This window comes from Pelophylax lessonae, assembly GCF_965119305.1.
Source record: "Pelophylax lessonae genome assembly, chromosome: 1".
Taxonomy (NCBI): Eukaryota; Metazoa; Chordata; class Amphibia; order Anura; family Ranidae; genus Pelophylax; species Pelophylax lessonae.
In genome coordinates, this window is record NC_138768.1 from 748,109,821 (window position 1) to 748,130,450 (window position 20,630).

Genomic DNA, 20,630 nt, shown 5'->3' on the forward strand with positions numbered 1-20,630 from the left:
GTTGTGTTCCCGTGTAGACTTGGACAGCCACTCAAAGTTGGAGGATAACAGGTGTCCATGCCAGTATTTAGAATGTGGGAGTAAGTACTAATTCAGAAGCTTCAACATATCTGAGGAAAGACACCGCTCAAAACCGACCCAGTGCTTCAGATGTGATTATGGCTGTGTATGGCCTCAGCCAGCACCGGTCCGGCTATTCCCTCCTAGTGGCATCTTACCCCACATATGTCCAGCCAGTGGGTGGGGATTCATTTTTTTTAAAAGGTAACAGGGCAAAGTGACAGAGACTCTTTAAGTTACCCTGTCCTCTTTACGTAAATGACCATGCTACTTTGAGTTTTTGTAGAATAGCAAAGTGGGTAATGTTATTAAAAAAATTGTGTCTTAAAGTGTAAATGAGGAAAACAAAGTTATTCAGTACATTTCTCTAAGCTTTTCTCTGTGAACTGCTGCAATTACAGCAAAATAAACTTCCTGCCAAAACTCCAATAAGCTACTAACTTACTGTTTGGGCTAACAACACAATGATGTTGTCAGCCATGCCTGCTGGACTACAGAGCTTTACCTATCCCCCACTCTTCACTGTCCCTTTTCACATGCATAGGTTGCATTCTTATCCAGCAAAACAATGCTGTTGCCTTGACTTTCGAGAGCTTGCCAACACACTGTATGTAGAGAAAGCACTGTTGGGAGACTTTGTTCTGGGGGTATGCCAGATCAATAGAGACCAACCTCCCAGCAGCTGCCCCTGAAAGAATTTTACAAACCTTGTATGGGGCATGCTCAAGAGGGAGAGAGGAGGATTTTGGGTAATGCCGTGATATTCACTTTAAAGAAATTAGGACAGTCCGCTAAGTGTCATTCATCAACATAACAAGACATAGCTGTATGTGTGAGTCACAGTTAAAAGAGAAGGGTGGCCAAAGCTTTTTCTGGCCACAATTCTCTTCTGGTTCACAGGAGTGCACGTACTTTTGCTTTCCTGTGACCCAGAGTCAGCAAACAGCACATTATTGAACCAAATAAATATCACAGAATGCAGCGTCAACAATTCATTGAAAAAATATATCCAAATTAGTGCATGATAGATATTGATCAATAATAACCAATCATAACCGATTTATTTATTTTTTATTATCATACTTTTTCACGTTTGAATTGGCAGCAATCATGGACATTTTGAAGTATTTAGAAACTAGAGAGGTTAAGTTGGAAGAAATCTTCTCTGGTGATATTAATAAAGAGAGAAGTGAAGATCTTTCATACTCAAAAAATTAGGACATTTTATGGACAAGAAGGTTAGGGCTTGGTGGGATGTGTCCTTTGAACATTACTTAAGTCTGACATTAAGGTGAGCTGCGTGTGAGCACAGATTGAAGCGCACTGTATTACACTTTTATGTGGATCGATGCCCCAGCACATTAGTTGTTTACTGGCAAGGCACGGTGGGATCTCGTTAAAGATTTATGTGTTATGACACACATTTCATATGGACTTTATTTTGATTGTATATGCACATGATTACATTTATTGATGACATATTTTTGATGGATTTTCACTTGCTTATGTAGTCACATTTTTTTAGTACACCTATTTATCACGTATTGTATTATAATAAACCAGATTATATTGATTGGTTATTATTGATTAATATCACTATCATGCACTAATTTGAATATATTTTTTCACTGAATTGTTGGCCCTGCATTCTGTAATATTTATTTGGTTCTTTTGTGTTTAGTGGAAAACACTAAATGTAAGCTGCCATTGTGTTTATTCAGATTGTTTTGGGGTTGCGCCGATTTATTTATATTTATTAACAGCACATTATTGCCCAATGTCAGATGATGTCACAGAGTTGCTACAGGCTCCTGAGCATTTTGCCAGGATCCTCCTAACTGCCTGATTGACAGTTGGTTCTGTCTCCTAGCGCATGGCTGAGAGCAGAAGCCAGCTTTGCCTGTCCCCACTCCAGGCTGGTGCTCCAGGGAGCGCTGCAGGAGCAGAGTGTAGAGCAGTGACTGACAAATCAATAGTTATGTGATCGCTCAATTCTCAGGCTTATATCTGACGTGGGACAGCTACAGACTATCACACTGATGCTGCATCATAAAGCTGAGTATAGATGTTTGTTTTTTTATATGTACCCCAAACTTCTCCTTTATTGATCCAGTCCATGACAAATTCCTCAATTGTGCGAAAATAGTAAATACATTCCTAATACAGAACAAACATGATTTCTCTGACAATGTCTTAATATCTAATAATTAGTATTTAAATTAGTATATTTAAGCTTTTGATTTTTTTTTTTAAACTAACACAATATACCAAAATATGTTTTCTTTACAGATGCCTACACAACCGCAGAGGTGACGTATGTATGGACACGCAATGCCACAGAGTCAGTTGTGGTAGCACCAGATGGCTCAAGATTGAATCAGTATGTCCTTTTAGGTCATTTAGTTGGCAAAGAAACCATTAAGTCAAGCACAGGTTAGTTAAATTGCTTTAAGCATAGTAATTAAATTTTATTTGTGTTGTGTGAAATATATTAAATATAAATAATCAAATCAAACAGGCCTGAGTCTAGAGCAGCTGTGGTTTCTGTGTAATGGAAATAGTAGAAATGACTTTTGCAGCTTGTCATCCGCTTCTGAGCCTAAAAGAAGTGCTCCATGGATAAAAAATTCTGAACACAGCAACAATAGTGATCTAATCAGCGCACAGTGTGAATTATACTAGTGTAAAACTCACAACTGCTTTAGCTTGGGTACTCAGCAGTCCTAGCAACTGCCAGTCCATTTTATTGTTAATAAGTGAAAAAAAATGAAAATGTAAAATGGTAAGTGTAAATCCTGGAGCATATTAAACATGCTTACATGGGTTGAAATATTATCTGAAATCTCTTGCTGAAACATCATTATTGTGAGACCTCCTATTTAAATATCTGATTACAAAGAGAGTATTTTTGGTAAAATATAATCACAGATTTCAGATCAAGATGAAGGGTATTTATGCAAAATATAGAGAGCTTATTGATATACTGTAAAGGTAGAGGTTTGCTAGTATGGGAGTGCTGGACTTCCTGGGGGCTGTCATTGGGTTTTAACATTAGTATATGTTCTCTCTAATACTTAATGTTCTGTAATATTATGGCAATATGCATTCTTACATAACTAGTTAAAGTGGATCATTCAGTCATTTTACAAGTCTACATAAATACATTCTTGATTTGCTACAGTATACAGGAACAGTATCATTTTTAAAGGAGGAGTATGAGTTTATTAAAAAATAAACAACTGTACTCACCTAGATGGGTGCAGCACCGATCCCAGCTGCAACTGTACCCTGCCGCCTCTAAGACCGAGAACTGAGCGATTAAACACTGCTGATCGCTCATTTCTCAGTCCTCAGCCTGCAAAGAGCCGGTGACTGTCAGTCATAAGTGTTGCTCTTACTTATTTCTTAGCATTCTTGCACAAGAAAAATATATCTGATGTTAGGTCCACTTTATTGGACAGCAGACTGAATCCAAAATGTAAAAAAAGAAAACTTCAGACTCATTCATGCTAGAATTGTTTATTTTTTTTGTACCAAAATTAAATGCAGCACTGAAAATTACTTTATATAGTGCTATTTTTGCCATTTTATTAAACCACAAGCAGAAAAACAAGCTTTCCTTATTATGTGAACAGTTTTTACTTTAACCACTTGCCACTGCGGCAGGCTGACTCGGCTGCGTGAACCAACGTAGTACCGCACGTAGTGGTGCTGGAGGGTGAGCATGCGCCGCCGCCGGCGCACTCCCGCCCCCCACTAGGCAGCGGGGATGCCGATGCACGGGGCCGGCAGGCGTGATTGCCGTCGGCCAACCTCGATCACTCCCCGCTGAGAGAGAAGAACAGTCAGCCGTTGTAAACACAGCCAACCGTTCTTCTCTCTGAAATGATAACAGAGTGCCTGTGATCCTTCTATATAGGATCACAGGTCTCTATGGTCATTTCACAAGCCCCTCCCCCCACAGTTAGTAAACACTCCCCTAGACTTACATTTAACACTTTGATCACACACTAGGTTAAACCCTTCCCTGATAATGCCATTATTACAGTAACAGTGCATATTTTTAGCACTGATTACTGTAGTAATGTCACTGGTCCCCCCAAAAGTATCAAAAAGGTCAGTTAGGAGTCCAATCTGTCTGCCGCATTGTTGCAGTCCCGCTAAAAATCGCCATTACTAGTAAAAACAAAAAAATAAATAGAAATGACATAAATCTTTCGCCTAGTTTGTAGACGCAATAACTTTTGCGCAAACATATCAAAATACGCTTATTGCTATTTTTTTTTTTTTTTTTACCAGAAATATGTAGCATAATACAAATTAGCCTAAAAGGATTAAAAAAATTGATTTTTTTATTTTTTTATATGTTATATAGCAGAATGTGAAAAATATAGTTTTTTTTCAGCATTTTCTCTTATTTTTTGTTTATAGCACAAAAAATAAAAATCGCACAGGTGATCAAATACCACCAAAATAAAGCTCTATTTGTGGGGAAAAAAAAGGACATCTATTTTATTTTGGTAAAATAATGCAGTGCCGAATCGCAAAAAATGTCTGGTCATTAAGGGGGCAAATCCTTCCGGTACAGAACTGGTTAATTGCCTGTTGGGTGTAATTTATTTGGTTACTCTTTAACCACCAGCCTGTAGTAATACGATAGTTGAGTGGAGCTTGCTGGCTCCAGGAAGAAGTCATATGACGTCCTCCCAATCACATTCCTCCTGTGCGCTCTGGCAGCCAATCTGTGGATCAATCTGTCACCCGCTGTGTATACTGGACACAGTGGGTAACAGTTCGGGTTACTAGGTCAGCCCCCGTATCAGAGCAATCACATGACAAATGTACACAACGAATGGCTTCCATTCATAGCAATTAGTTGTGTAGTATTGTGATCTCTATGATTGGTTACCGTTATCACCTGGTACAGAACGGGCCAATCACAGCACACTGTACCAAATAGTGCTATTTTTGGTACAAGGTAATACACACTATTGCTTGTTTACTTACTTATGTTTGATTATAAATGTTTGAGTTTATTAAACCAATCACAGCGATCACATGACAATTGTCCCCAATGAATGGCTTTCTTTTGGTGTAATTATTGTGATCTCTGGGATTGGACACCGTGATTCCCATGGTACAGACAGGGCCAATCACAGTGCACTGCACCATGTGTGGGGCCAATCACAGCTATCCCAATAGTATATAATGACTATGAATTGATGTCATTCATAAAAATGTTTGCTTACAACATAATTACTATTATAAGAAATATTAGAGACCATCTCCCCAGAGTACTACAGTGTCACTATGGAAACACTGCACTGCTCTGTTCACAAGAATGTAACAAAAAATAAAAAATATATTTAAAAAAGAAACAAAATGTTTAAAAAAAATGTTTTCCTTATTTTTTTAGATACTCTCCCCAGTCAGTATTCCTGATCACTGCCACACCAGTCATATGATGACTCTGTACTGCTCTGGGGACAGTATGTAAAAAAAGTGGAAAAAAATTTATTTATTTCCTTCAGTTTCCCAAAGATTGTGACAAAAAAAATCCTTAAAAAAAACTTGCCCTCTTACTAAATGTCCTGGGTTGTCTACATTCCAACAAGGGGTCATTTGGGGGGTATTTTTTTACTGTCCTAGCATTTCAGGACTTCAAGAAATGGGAACGGTACATCAGGACTGAATAATTTTCATATATATATATATATATATATATATATATATATATATATATATATATATATATATATACCATAGATTATAGACTCTATAACTCTCACACAGAATAAATAATATACATTGATTTGGGTTATTTTTACCAAAGAACTGTAGCGGAATACATTTTGTCCTAAATGTAGGCAGGAAGAGTATTTATTTGCAAATGAAAAAAAAGAAAAATGTGGGGTTTTTTTATTTTTATTTTTTTCATAATTTTTGGTATTTTTTTGTTTATATAAAAAAAATAAAAGCCCATTGATGGTTAAATACCACCAAAAGAAAGCTCTAACTGTCTAACTGGCAGGAAGGGGGTGAAAGTGTCCAGCAGTGAAGTGAATAAATATGCTTGATTCTAATAATAATTATTTTTTTCATATTCTTTTTAGTTACCAAATAATTTGTATTACATCAGAGAGAGCATACACTCAGTAATGATGCATCCTGTACTCTTTTGTATGCCTTTTTATTCAGTAAACCATGCTATATGCTGTGGACAGTGTGAAATGAATTCTCATTTGGAATGTTTCTGTCTGGCAGGAGAATACACAGTTATGACAACACATTTTCACTTGAAGCGAAAAATTGGTTACTTTGTGATTCAGACCTATCTCCCTTGCATCATGACCGTCATCTTGTCTCAGGTGTCATTCTGGTTGAATAGGGAATCTGTGCCTGCAAGGACAGTCTTTGGTGAGTACAATCTGTACACATTTTATGAAACCGGGGAAATTATTAAGACATATAAATCGCAAGCAAGAATGATGTATTTGGGTTAGCAGTCTAAAGTGCTGCTGGAATGTTTGATTTATTTAGAAAACCAAATAACAATTATTGATCAATTCAAGCTTAAATATTTTTTGTTTCAGTAATTGCATACTTCTATTACATTTGTATTTATCTTAAATGGACACTTCTTTTTTATCTCTTAAAAATTATGCAATTGTCCTCCATTACAAAGCACAAAGCATTAGCTTATTTAGTAGTTGTCATTGCTGTAATTTCCCCACTTCATCACATGAATGCCTTGCAACTTGACCAAATCTCCCAAGCTATCAGTGAGCAGTAGGGATGAGGCGAATGCTCCTAAGTTCAGTTTGCAGGAGGTTCGCTGAACTGTACTAAAGTTCTGAATGATAACCACTTGGTGCCCAGCCTCCATGTATATAATGCAGGAAAGTGGTGCTATTGCACAAAAAAACATACCTGTACATCGTTTTGTTCAATAGTCACTAGATGGCGCCATCTCGCCGCTGGAGGCGCCATCGCGCCGTGATTGGCTAGCAGAGATGTTAATCAATGGGTCTGGTGGACCCAATGTCCACCAGCTGCCTGCGATCATCCCCAGGAGAGGCAGAACGGCGATCTGCTTTAGTAAACAAGGCAGATCGCCATTCTGACAGGAAGGAAGACAGAGATCTTGTGTTCCTGCTAAGCAGGAAAACTGATCTCTGTCTTCCCCCAGTCAGAGCATCCCCCACAAAGTTAGTATGCACCCCCTAGGGACACACCTAACCCTTTGATCACCCCTCATGTTAACACCTTCCCTGCCAGTGTAATTAGTGCAGTGACACTGCATTTTTTTTAGCACTGATTACTGTAATAATGTCGCTGGTCCCCAAAACGTGTCACTTAGTGTCAGTTAGATATCCAATTTGTCCGTCGTAATGTCGCAGTTCCGCTAAAAGTTGCTGATGGCCGCCATTACTAGTAAAAAATAAAAATACCATAAAAATATTGCATTGTTTGTAGACGTGATAATGTTTGTGCAAAGCAATAAATATACACTTATTAGAATTTTTTCAAAAAATATGTAGCAGAAAAAAATATTGGCTTAAATTGATGAAAACATGTGATTTTTTTACATTTTTTATTGGATTAATTGTTCAAAATTGTGGCACTTTTTTTGTTTATAGTGCAAAAAAATAAAAAAAGCAGAGGTGATCAAATACCATCAAGAGAAAGTTCTATTTGTGGGAAAAAAGGACATTTTATTTGGGTACAGCTCCTCACGCCCGCGCAATTGTCAGTTAAAGTAACGCAGTGCCGTATCACAAAAAATGGCCTGGTCATTAAGGGGGTAAAAACTTTCAGTCCGGAAGTGGTTCATCTAAAAACATTTGAAGTCGATAGGTATCCAAACAGTAAAAGCAGTTCTGACCATTTTCAAGGCTAATAGACAAAGAACTGTCAAAAAAGGATATGGGAAGCTAGACACCACTATGGGGGGCATGTACCAATGCAATAAAAATGAAAAAAAAATACAAATTGATGGGGAGCAACTCTTTAATAATACTTGAAGAGAAACATTAAAAATGTACAATTAAATAACTTGCTTGGAGGATGTCCTAAACCTTCCTGTGTGTTGGCAGACCTGTACATTGAATACATGTACTACAGCAAAAGTGACAGTTACAAAGAAAAAAATATATTATTAAAATTGCTGTCAAAAAATGTTAAGATAGCTCAACCACCCATAAAAGGGGGGAAGAGAAAAGTTTGTTGGGGATTTTTAAGGTGCCAATAATCAATCACGTCATTTAAAATATACAAAGTTTATTATCAAAATATGTTTTTAAACAGACAGACAATGTTAGGAATAGGTAAACATACATATTTAAAATCAATTTGTTAGCTGCATACACAATACATTTATATACATATATTTGTGATAATGTCACGGAGTAGCAATCCCGACAAGTTTCACCAGAACAGTTTCCTCAGGGGATAGTTTTTGAGCTACTTCCACGATGAGAAAGATAGAGAGTCTGAATATATTATATGCAATACATTAAGTTGATTGTTATCAAGTTTTTATCAGATCAAGATGCGCATCGAGGGGTTAATTGGTCAACTATATATGCCTGAATGCCTCTAGGTATCCAAATTTCCAAAGGGATCCAGGGATATCAAAAATCCAGACAGTCATTTATGATCAAAGTTTGCAGCTTGAATAGGTGTGGAAGAAAAAATGTTTTCCCCCGGACTGAGCACAACTTAAGTCAATCTGATAATAAAGAGAGCAATTGCAGCTGACACAACCCAGTGCGGCGGCGCACTCACCAACACTTAATGTATTGCATATAATATATTCAGACTCTCTATCTGTCTCATCGTGGAAGTAACTCAAAAACTATCCCCTGAGGAAACTGTTCTGGTGAAATATGTTGGGATTGCTACTCCGTGACATTATCACAAATACTGTATATGTATATAAATGTATTGTGTATGCAGCTAACAAATTGATTTTAAATATGTATGTCTACCTATTCCTAACATTGTCTGTCTGTTTAAAAACATATTTTGATAATAAACTTTGTATATTTTAAATGACGTGATTGATTATTGGCACCTTAAAAATCCCAAACAAATTTTTCTCTTCCCCCCTTTTATGGGTGGTTGAGCTTTCTTGACTCTCTAGAATTGGGATGTGGCGCCCTTGGGTCCTTTTCCAGACAAATCTCTCTCTTGCTGACAAATGTTATTTACCTGCCAGCTTGCCTTTTTATGTAATAACGCCATGCCCCCCCCCCCCCCCCCCCCACCAAAATACATACCATTCCCTTAAGGGTCCCCAGGTCTCCATGCTGTTTTATTATTTATTTATTTTTATTTTTAGAAGCTGTCACAGACATGTAAATTACCAGCAATTTTTTTATTTCTAAAATGCCTTTTTTGATGTAGTATATCCTTGATTGGGGTCTGTTATGATTTTTGAAGTGAAACCCAATGCAAATAATAAAAAAATAACAGTGGAATTCCTTCCAAAATCCAAACTAGACCTTATATCCTGACTGACCAGCAAAGGGTGGAATGAGCGATGCCCCTCTCCTGAAGCATACCAGGTCACATGCCCTCAAATGCCTCTTCTCCACAATCTTGGCCTGGTGGTGTTGGGGGTCTGCACGTGGAGGGTTTATCGGAATTTAAAAGTCCCTTTTTAAATCAAGAGGGCACCTAGATGTCACTCCACTTCATAGATGAGCAAGGGTTACCCGTATCTACAGTATTTACCAAAAAATGTAAACAGTAATACAAAATAAAAAAAACACACTCTTTGATAAGTCCTTTATGGAAAAAAAAAGTCCCGCAATGTAAATCCATCATCATTGTAAGTCACATCATCCAAAAATTCAGATCCTTGTCAATCATGATAAACAATGGCCTGCAGAAAGAAAAAACATGCAGACCCAAGGACCATGTGTTCTTGTTGCTACTTCTCACCAAATAACATATTCCCAACTGACAGCTGGTTAGTAAACAAAGGGGTGGGGATAGTGGCTGGTGTTATTAACCTTATATGGCCATGGCCATTGACCAAATAATCAATGATTAGCGATGTCAGCCACCATCCCTGTCCCTTTGTTTACATTACTGCTGCTAAATGTACCACTTCCTATTGTAATTGAAGATAGATGGGGAAATGCCCTTATTTAGTTTGCCAGTTTGACAGGACAAGCAAAATTTGATCACTAGTGATGAAGATTATTGGGCTACATAGTAATCAACAGCAAACTCTTGTACATACATAAAAACAAAATATGTACTGTGGAGCTTTGCAGTGTACCCCAATTTACTAATACAGAAGTGAGCAATGGGCATACAGCTTAGTGCACCAAAATGCACAAGCCATGGGTTTTTATGCACTGCTTAAAAAAAAAAAAGGTCATGTGAGTTTTTGCCTGCATTGAGGTGCATTGACTGTATATTGAACTGGAAACATGTGGAGTAACTCACCGCACTTAGCAAAAGTGTGAATCAAGCCTAAAATATTTCCTTAACCCCTAAGGAATTTTTAATGGAGAGGACATTTTTAATGTGACATTAAAAAAAAATGTAATGAATAGAAATGAAAAAAAGTTTAACTATTATTGGTTTAAAAAACAAACAGGAGAAAAAATTATTGCCAATGCTCCATTTACCTGAGAGATTTAAAGCTTCACCAAAAGCATTTCAACGCTCCACAATAGGATTTGCATTATGTTCCAGGTTGCCCTTTCACACCTGAGCTTAAAGCGGAACTTTACCATAACAAATTGACAAAAAATTAATGTTTAGCAAGGAACATACATTCCACATTAATAATTATATTGTCAAAATGAATGTGGTGCTGTAAATTGCAGCATTGCTCCTGTTTCTTCTTGCTGGAGGCTGACATTTTACTGAAGCCCAGAGCTATTGAATGGCAGTAAATCATAAAGCCAAGAACCATTGAATGGCAGTAAATCATAAAGTGGAACTAAACCCATCAATGTAATGGTTTCAAAAACAGTTAAATTCCTGGAATATGGGATTGTTAACTGTTACATCTGTTTGTGTTCTCAACCAAACTGTCAAATAATAACACAAAAAACAAGAAAAGATGCCCAAAGACTTGCAGCTCAAGGGTGAATAGGGCCTGGAGGATAAGTGAGAGAGTTTGCTCTGATTAGGGTTATCTAAGGGTTAATAAGGGGTTAAGTGAAAAGTAACTTTTTTGTTTGTAAGTGTAGCACTACCCCCGCAGAAGCTGCTGGTGAATAAGGGATCCCCCACCCTGCACAGCCAGGCACACAGAATTTTTCACACACTTTTATTAGGGGTATTGATCTTGGATGTGGTAAGGGTATTATGGGATACCCACTTGACTTTAGCAGAACTTTTCAGGGACAACTTCTTCTGTACAGTCTATTTACACACTCCTCAGCTCCTCCAGCGCAACACTTGCTTGCAGTACGAGAACTCCAAGGATCTGAATTTAGATTTAGCGAAACCCCTTTACAGGCAGGGACCGCGGGCCCCCTTGTTTGTGTAGCAAAGTCTAGTGCCCAGCTGTCCTCCTGTGGCTACTGATTCCAGCGCCACCTCTTCAGGCACTGCTTCCAGAGTCCTCGAGACTGACTCTGCATCCATTTCAGACTGCTCTCATCAAGTCCTCTCAGCTGCCTCTCAGTCCGCCTGTATCACTCACCAGCCCACCTTGCTGTCTTCTCCTAGGACAGTGATGGTGAACCTTGGCACCCCAGATGTTTTGAAACTACATTTCCCATGATGCCTAACTACACTGCAGAATTCATGAGCGTCATGGGAAATGTAGTTCCAAAATATCTGGGGTGCCAAGGATTGCCATCACTGTCCTAGGAGATCTCCCGGACGTGCTCTCTGGCTCCTGTTGTCCCCACACCTGCTCCAGTGCCACTGGACAGGATTCCTCCTTGGGATATCAGAGGATCCCTGCTGCACCTGAGCACCCAGGCCCCAAGTTACCCCCCCCCCCCCGACTAAGGGGTTTCCCTCAAGGGTCCACTGACAGTCCCTCAAGGGTCCACTGACAGCCTCCTAGCGCTCCATCTCCAAATTCCACCCAAACTCTCCTGCCCAACTGGGCTGATGCTGAGTATTTGAGGGGGCCTGCGCCCTGCCAACCCATCTGTTGGGGATTGGTCAGGGCCCTAATGAATACTCCAGGCAGCTCTTCCTAACCTCCCTCCCATATTCAGCAAATTTCAGAAGTAGGGGGAGGTACCAGAGATGCTGCCTGGTGAGTCTTACCAGCCCTCTCTGGATCACTCACTCTATCCCAGATTAAAAAATACTGTAGGCTTGGCTGCCAGTCAAGCCAAAACATTTTACCTACACTAAAAAAAACGTAACATTTCCTACTCTCGCACACTAGAGGGTGCTACATAAGGTTGCTTTAACTGCTTTAACTGACATAATATGCAGATAAAAAACAACTTATTTGATCTTAATATGAATAAAACATAGAGATATTGTTACTTCATATTTCCTCTGCATTGCATCTGAACAGTATTTACAAACACTGCTCAGAGGCTCCAAGTTTGACAGCAATAGCTCCTGCTGCTTCCCTCTAGAAATTACAGCTGTGTTTTTGACAGTGGGAAATCATCACTAAGAGATGGGGGATGCAGGTCAGCTTCTTCTCACCTTACCTCACTCTGCCTCTGCTCCCTCCAAATGTTGGCCCACTACGGATGCTGCAGCAGTGATAGAATTTGCCTGTTCCCTCGCCAACACACACACCTCAACTGCCTTTCTAGAGGACTGCCACTGATTCCAACACAGAGTTCCCTTCCACAGGCTGCAGATAATGTGACCAAGATAAATATCTCTGCTCTAAAACCAGGTGAAGAAAATGTGTTGATTTGTAATAAGCAAATGAGATAGAAAGGAAGCTTTTATATAAAGTTTGTGTTGAATAAAAGTCAGTCAGTGGTTATAAACGGCAATAGGCTTTGAAAGTGCCCTGTTACGCATTTACAGAAATGTATACTAAACTATAAAAAGTGTATGTACAATACTTGTAATCTATTAATACACAAGACATACACAATAGGAGCATGGAAAAATGTTAGGTCAGCTTTTTTCAACAGGGGTGCTCCTTTTTTTCCCCTCCCCTACCATTCTCGGTCAGCATCAGTGTGCAAAGGTGTGTTTGCTTTGTATGAATAAATAACATCTAATGTTGGATGTCCTGCATGTGTAGATGTTGCTGCATTATGTAAAAATATTATTAAATTGTTTACATTTTAGAGTAGGGTGTCTCGAGAATGTGCAGAATTTTAAAGGATGCCACCCCTGAAAAGAAAGTTTAGAACCACATTCCGGTGTTTGTGAATGTACAGATTATTGGCAGAAAGAACCTGACAATGGGTATGTATTTATGAGCTATCAATGGGCTAAGGAAGATGCAGTTTGGATATGAGATGTCTCTATAAGCTATAGGCATAGGCTGGCCTCATCTTAGACTGTTCTTGTCTTTTACAATTGCCTGTGGAATGCCACATTTATGGCAGACTGATCTGTTCAACACTTTGGTCTGGGCAGCCTTATATTTCTGTGTATTTTCTGCTTTATAATGCTTTTAATTCTCTAGTTGCAAATTTACTAGTGCAGTATTTGGTTACTTTTTGTCTTTATAATTAAATTTCCATGGCCCTTGAATAGTTCTAAAGTGTTTTATATGCAGATAGGATGCATTTATTATCGTGAGAATAGATTTGCCTTCAGAGTTGGTAAGCATGCTATTGTTCAGAATGAAAAAATTACTCAAATCAGCGCTTTCCTATTGAGGAGCATCCACCGTGTGAATTATTGTAAAATATGAGCCTGTCTTTACCTGACCTAGAGAGGTCCACTGGAACAATCTTTGACCACCAGCTGCCAGGCTTACTAGAGCTTTGTAGCAGCAGAAAGTGACTTGCCATATCTGAAAGCTGATAAATAAATGTAAATTTAGTAATATAGAGTTACAAATTGTTTTCAGATGTTGGATGTTGTAATGGTGAAATGCAAAACTTTTATTTTTGTCTTATTGGAAGAACAGATCGGTTAAAGCTTTCCGTAAAATATAAAGATTATGAGGAAATCAAAGCTTTAGTTCCATGGGCATAAGAAAGCACGCAACTGATGACTTTACATTGTACTAAGGTTTATAAAATATGCTGAAAGATAGAGATAGGAGATATTTAAAGGGAAACTTTATGTCCAATGGTCTTTTTTGAGTCATTGGCATCTATTTGTGTATTCAATAAGGCATCATCATCAAAATGAATCCTGTGATAAAATGTGACTTCTGTCATTCACATTTTTCAGTAACTGTGCTTCAGATTAGGTATGGTCATCATTTGTGTTTGAAAAAATACTTTATAGCAGAGTTTCTCACCCAGGGTTTCATGGAACCCTGGGTTCCTCCAGAGGTTGCTAGGGGTACCTTGAGCAATGGGCAGTTTCTGCCTCTCAGATAAGTTCCCCCTGACACCATTGATATTTTTAGCTATCTGGAAGAAGGTAATTCTTCCCATTGTCCACAAGTGTAAGGAGCATTCATCCCACTGACCATCACACTAATGTATCATGAGTTGTAAGACTGAAAGGTTGTGAGACCTGAAAATTATTTCAAGTGTTCCTCTGTATTGAAAAGGTTGAGAAAGGTTGCTATATAGGGAACCTGTCACTACTGTAAACTAATATTATATTTGCATAAACATTAATGCTTTACTTTATGGGTATGATACTAATTTTCCATCAAGATGTTTATACATTATTCATTTCTATCAGTATATGTATGTATATATTATTTATTATTATTTTTTTTTTTATTATTATCATCAATTATTTGTGTTACATATGTACATACATTATACTATAAGATAGAGACTACTGACATACTGCATTGTATTTCAACCAATATACAAAGGTGAAGAGAAATCCATAACCTATGATATCTAATGTTAACATGTAATAGAGACATTTTACAGGGGGTAAACACTAGCTGATATTAAACATTGATGGGCAGAGCCCCTAATGTTGACTCTAATCTGTATGGGAACACAGTGGCCCTACAGAACTGTCATGTGTTTCTAAACATTGTCAAGGGTGTTTTCTGGTCTTTTTTTGTCCAGATGTGTATCAGAGTAAAATGCATTAGTCATGTGGAATACCTTTTCCCCTTTACTTTGTCCACTGGCATTTTTTAATTTCCATGGTTAGGCTGTAAGATGCAAAACTGAAAACAAGTGTGATATTGTGCTAAATACAGGACCTGAGCGCATGACCCTATGTATTGTAGCACTGTGCAGAGACCACTGAATGTACAGTAACATAACTATATTCTTGTGACCCAGGCAGTTTGTAAAATGGCCTAAGTAGGTTATTTTCCCTGAAGTGACCGCAGCTATTCCTTATGCCATCGCGCCTAACAATATTTGGGCAGAGCCCTTTTTGCTGCCTCTCATATGTTACAGCTGTCCAACAATCTCTAGAAACCCCTTAAAAATCTGCTTTATCTTCAGAAGTCTATCCTGGAAAATATTATTCACTGACAGCACAAAGTTGATTTTATACATATTTTACACGTTTTATCTAGAAATTGCCAGAAAACTGTGATATGACATAGGGAGCAACACAAAGTTTACATAGATAATGTTATATTACATAGCAAGAGAAATTAAATGAGTCAGTGACTTTAACCAGTTCCCGCTCGACCTATAGCAATTTGACAGCCGAGCAGATATTTTGTCGTTCTGGGTGGATGTCATATGAAATCCTCCTAGAACGAGCCTCGCACGAGGCCATCAGCTGATGACTGATCAGTGTACCAGCCTGTTGTTGGTACCTTGTGATCGCTGGGACCAATCACAGCAGATCATATGACAGTTGTAAACAACGAATGGCTTCCTTTCATGCCATTCATTGTTACAATTGATGTTGTTAGCTGTGATTGGTCACAGTATTCACATGGTACAGACAGGGCCAATCAAGGCCCATCTGTACCATGTAATTAGCTGTAGCCAATCACAGCAAATCACAACAAAACAAACTGAATGAATCAATTTCATTCAATAAAATGCTTACTTATAGCAATGAAATTCATTGCTGTAAGCAATCTTAATGTGTAAAAAAAGAGAAAGGAAAATTCCTGATCCCTTACCTAGAGTAGTACAATATTACTATGGTAACATTATTTTGCTCTGGTCACAGTGTGTTTAAAAAAATGTAATAAAAAAGTAAAAAAAAAAATATATATATTATTTTTTTTTTCATACTTTCACCAGTCAGTGTCCCTGATCACCACCACACCAGTTATATGTTGATGCTGTACTGCACTAGTGACATTATTAAAAAAAAAATATATATATATATACAATTATTATTTTTTTAATAACTTCCAAAGTAATATAACAAAAAATTGCAACTTAAAAAAAAATTCCATGCCTCTTACTTAATACCTTGGACTGTCTACTTTCCAAAAAGGGGTGATTTAGGGGATATCTGTTCTGCCTGACATTTTTTGGCATCAGGAAATTAGATATGATGTCAGTTCATTAGGATTGATCGATCTTCAGATATAATGTATACCATAGTTTGTGGACTTTCCTACAGACTAAATATAATATAATATAGACAGGTGTGTGCCTTTCCAGATCATGTCCAATCAACTGATTTTACCACAGGTGGACTCCAATCAAGTTGTACTGTAGAAACATCTCAAGGATGATCAGTGGAAACAGGATGCACCTGAGCTCAATGTTGAGTGTCATGGCAAAGGCTGTGAATACTTACAGTATCTTACAAAAGTGAGTACACCCCTCAAATTTTTGTAAATATTTTTTTATATCTTTTCATGTGTCAACGCTGAAGAAATGACACTTTGCTACAATGTAAAGTAGTGAGTGTACAGCTTGTATAACAGTGTACATTTGCTGCCCCCTCAAAATAACTCAACCCACAACCATTAATGTCTAAACAGCTGGCAACAAAAGTGAGTACACCTCTAAATAAAAATGTCCAAATTGGGCCCAAAGTGTTAATATTTTGTGTGGCCACCATTATTTTCCAGCACTGCCTTAACCCTCTTGGGCATGGAGATCACCAGAGCTTCCCAGAATGCCACTGGAGACCTCTTCCACTTCTCCATGACAACATCACGGAGCTGGTTGATGTTAGAGACCTTGCGCTCCTCCACCTTCTGTTTGAGGATGCCCCACAGATGCTTAATAGGGTTTTGGTCTGGAGACATGCTTTGCCAGTTCATCACCTTTACCCTCAGCTTCTTTAGCAAGGCAGTGGCCGTATTAGTGGTGTGTTTGGGGTCGTTATCATGTTGTCATGTTATTTGGGGCCGTTATCATGTTGGAATATTGCCCTGCGGCCAGTCTCCGAAGGGAGGGGATCATGCTCTGCTTCAGTATGTCACAGTACATGCTGGTATCTATGGTTCCCTCAATGAACTGTAGCTCCCCAGTGCCGGCAGCACTCATGCAGTCCCAGAACATGACACTCCCACCACCATGCTTGACTGTAGGCAAGACGCACAAGCACTTTGTACTCCTCACCTGGTTGCCACCACACAGGCTTGACACCATCTGAACCAGATAAGTTTATATTGGTCTCATCAGACCACAGGACATGGTTACAGTAATCCATGTCCCTAGTTTACTTGTCTTCAGCAAACCATTTGCGAGCTTTCTTGTGCATCATCTTTAGAAGAGGCTTCCTTCTGGGATGACAGCCATGCAGACCAATTTGATGCAGTGTGCGGTGTGTGGTCTGAGCACTGACAGGCTGACCCCCACCCCTTTAACCTCTGCGGCAATGCTGGCAGCACTCATACGTCTATTTCCCAAAGACAACCTCTGGATATGATACTGAGCATGTGCACTCAACTTCTTTGGTTGACCATGGCGAGACCTGTTCTGAGTGGAACCTGCCCTGTTGAAACTGAGTTTCTTATAGCCTAGGCCATATTTATGTAGAGTAACAATTCTTTTTTCAGATCTCAGAGAGTTCTTTGCCATGAAGTGCCATGTTGAACTTCCAGTGACCAGTATGAGAGAGTGAGAGCGATAACACCAAATTTAACACACCTGCTCCCCATTCACACCTGAGACCTTGTAACACAAACAAGTTACATGACACCAGGCAGGAAAAATGGCTAATTTGGCCCAATTTGGACATTTTCACTTAGGAGTGTACTTACTTTTGTTGCCAACAGTTTAGACATTAATGGCTGTGTGTCAAGTTATTTTGAGGGGACAGCAAATTTACACTGTTATACAAGCTGTACACTCACTACTTTATATTGTAGCAAAGTGTCATAAATTCAGTGTTGTCTCGTGAAAAGATATATTACATTTTTACAAAAATGTGAGGGGTGTACTCACTTTTGTGAAATACTGTATGTACATGTGATTTTTTTTAGAATTTTTAATACATTTGCAAAGATTTCAAACTTCTCTCATGTTGTCATTATGGGGTATTGTTTGTTGAATTTGGAGGAAAATAATTAATTTAATCAATTTTGGAATGAGGCTGTATCACAGGGATCTTCAAACTTTCGCCCTCCAGCTGTTGCGGAACTAAATATGCCATGAGGCATTCAAAAACTCTGACATTTACAGACATGACTAGGCATGATGGGAATTGTAGTTCCTCAACAACTAGAGGGCCATAGTTTGAAGACCCCATGCTGTATCATAGCAAAATGTGGAAAAAGTGAAGCGTTGTGAGTACTTTCCAGATGCATTGTACACTGATTTGGAGTATTGTCACCAAAGAAATGTGTCAGAATACATTTTGGCCTAAATTTATGAATTATTATAAATTTGCTAAATTTTATAATAGGAACGAAGAAAAACACTTTTCAAAAATGTTGGTCATTTTTTGTTGATTTAGCATAAATAAAAAAAAATAAATAAAACCCAGTGGTGATTAAATACCACCAAATAAAGCTCTGTTGTGTGAACAAAATGATAAAAAGTTCATACAGTGTTGCATGACCTCTCAATTGTCATTCATAGTGTGACAGCGCTGAAAGCTGAAAATTGGCCTGGGCAGGAAGGGGGTAAAAGCGCCCAGTATTGAAGTGATTAAAGTCCAACTCCGGGCAGTATTTATTTTTTAAAATGTCCCCCCAGCTAGTGCATAAAGAAAGAAGAAGAGCAGATCTGGCTTTAATACATGCCTCCTTACCCCCGTGGTGCCCCATACAGTGTCATCAGTCTTTTGATTTTAGTTACAGTTTATATAACCCAGAACTTTGAGTGCATAATGTGCCTGCAAGGCTTTGTGGCTTTACCTTTTAAAGGGGCATCACCATGGCAGCCTCATATCACAGCATAAAACCTGGAAGTTGGGCTTTAAGTTTCTTAAAAAGATTCCTACACAGATATTTTGCTACCTATATTGTCTCCCCATAATCATTCCAAACAAGGTAACATTTTCAGGTTTCTAATTTTGTGATAGAATATTTGTTGAAATAAGAGCCTTCAGAATTAGGTTTATGCCTTCCTGTATCCCCCCATAGCTTATGCAATTCATTCCCAAAAGTGCTGACAACTTGTGTTACAAATCTAATTTTTGTTACTAAAAGTTTCATTACAAAATCCTTTATCCTCTCAACAGATGCCATACTTGTAATAGTGAAAATTGCCTTTTTTTAGCACTCGCTTTCACAGTTGGATTTTATCCTTTAGGAAACTGAACTCTGGCTTCTTTTCAGACATTTTGTGCAAAGTGAATGATGATGATTTTTTATGAATTTTATATAAGATAGAGACCACTGACATACTGCATTGTAAAATTTTGGTCACCAAACGGACAAACAAAAAACAATTATTCTCTGTGTGTCCTATTGTCATTGCAACACAGCCTGCAAACTTCTATAGGTTACCTCTCTGCCACCTGTCCATTGTGTATGAATTAGCCATAAGCTAAGTAAAGAATGACATTACAGTTTTAGCCATGCCTTTCCTACACTAATTTGGTGTATTAACATAGATGCATTAATGCACATTATGCCACACATTAATGGGTTGCCTAATGCACCAAAACACACCAGGTGGATGTAGCATTTTTTGGTAGCACCTATTTATATACATGTGTAAAGTAGATCATATGAAATTATTTATTGTGAGGAAATAAGAAAAGTGATTTTAGTGCTCGGTGTAAGCATTTAGGATTAAGTTTACAAAAGATACATTATTGAAAGTAGTAGGAAAGAAAAATCAGAGAATAGATAGAAGATCGCGGTATAGAGAAAGAGTGAGATCTGGGGCTTAGAGAGTTACTTAAAGTGGTTGTAAAGCCACTTTGTCATTTTCATGCAGTCCCCTGTGTTAGAAACGTTTTGTGCCTCGTGTATGTGCTTTATAAAAAATATTCTGATGTGTACCTTATTTCAGAGTGCCCCTCGGCGCTCATGTGAATGCCCACCGCTCTCCTCTCCTGATTTAACAACTACAGCGGGAGGGGCTGAGAATCCCCCACTGATGTCAGGCGGGAGGAGAGGAGCGGAAGCAACGGGCAGTCACGTGAGCGCCAAGGGGCACCTTGAAATAAGGTAC

At 38.4% G+C, this 20,630-nt stretch overlaps 1 protein-coding gene across 1 annotated transcript in view; it reads left to right on the plus strand.

Annotated features, from left to right (window-relative positions):
- GABRA2 (gamma-aminobutyric acid type A receptor subunit alpha2) overlaps nucleotides 1-20,630 on the plus strand; it is a 275,998-nt gene that overhangs the window by 211,703 nt on the left and 43,665 nt on the right. Inside the window, exons 7-8 of the mRNA XM_082243452.1 lie at nucleotides 2,350-2,493; nucleotides 6,325-6,477. Coding sequence (XP_082099578.1) covers nucleotides 2,350-2,493; nucleotides 6,325-6,477 — 297 coding nt within the window. The remainder of the gene's footprint in view (nucleotides 1-2,349; nucleotides 2,494-6,324; nucleotides 6,478-20,630) is intronic.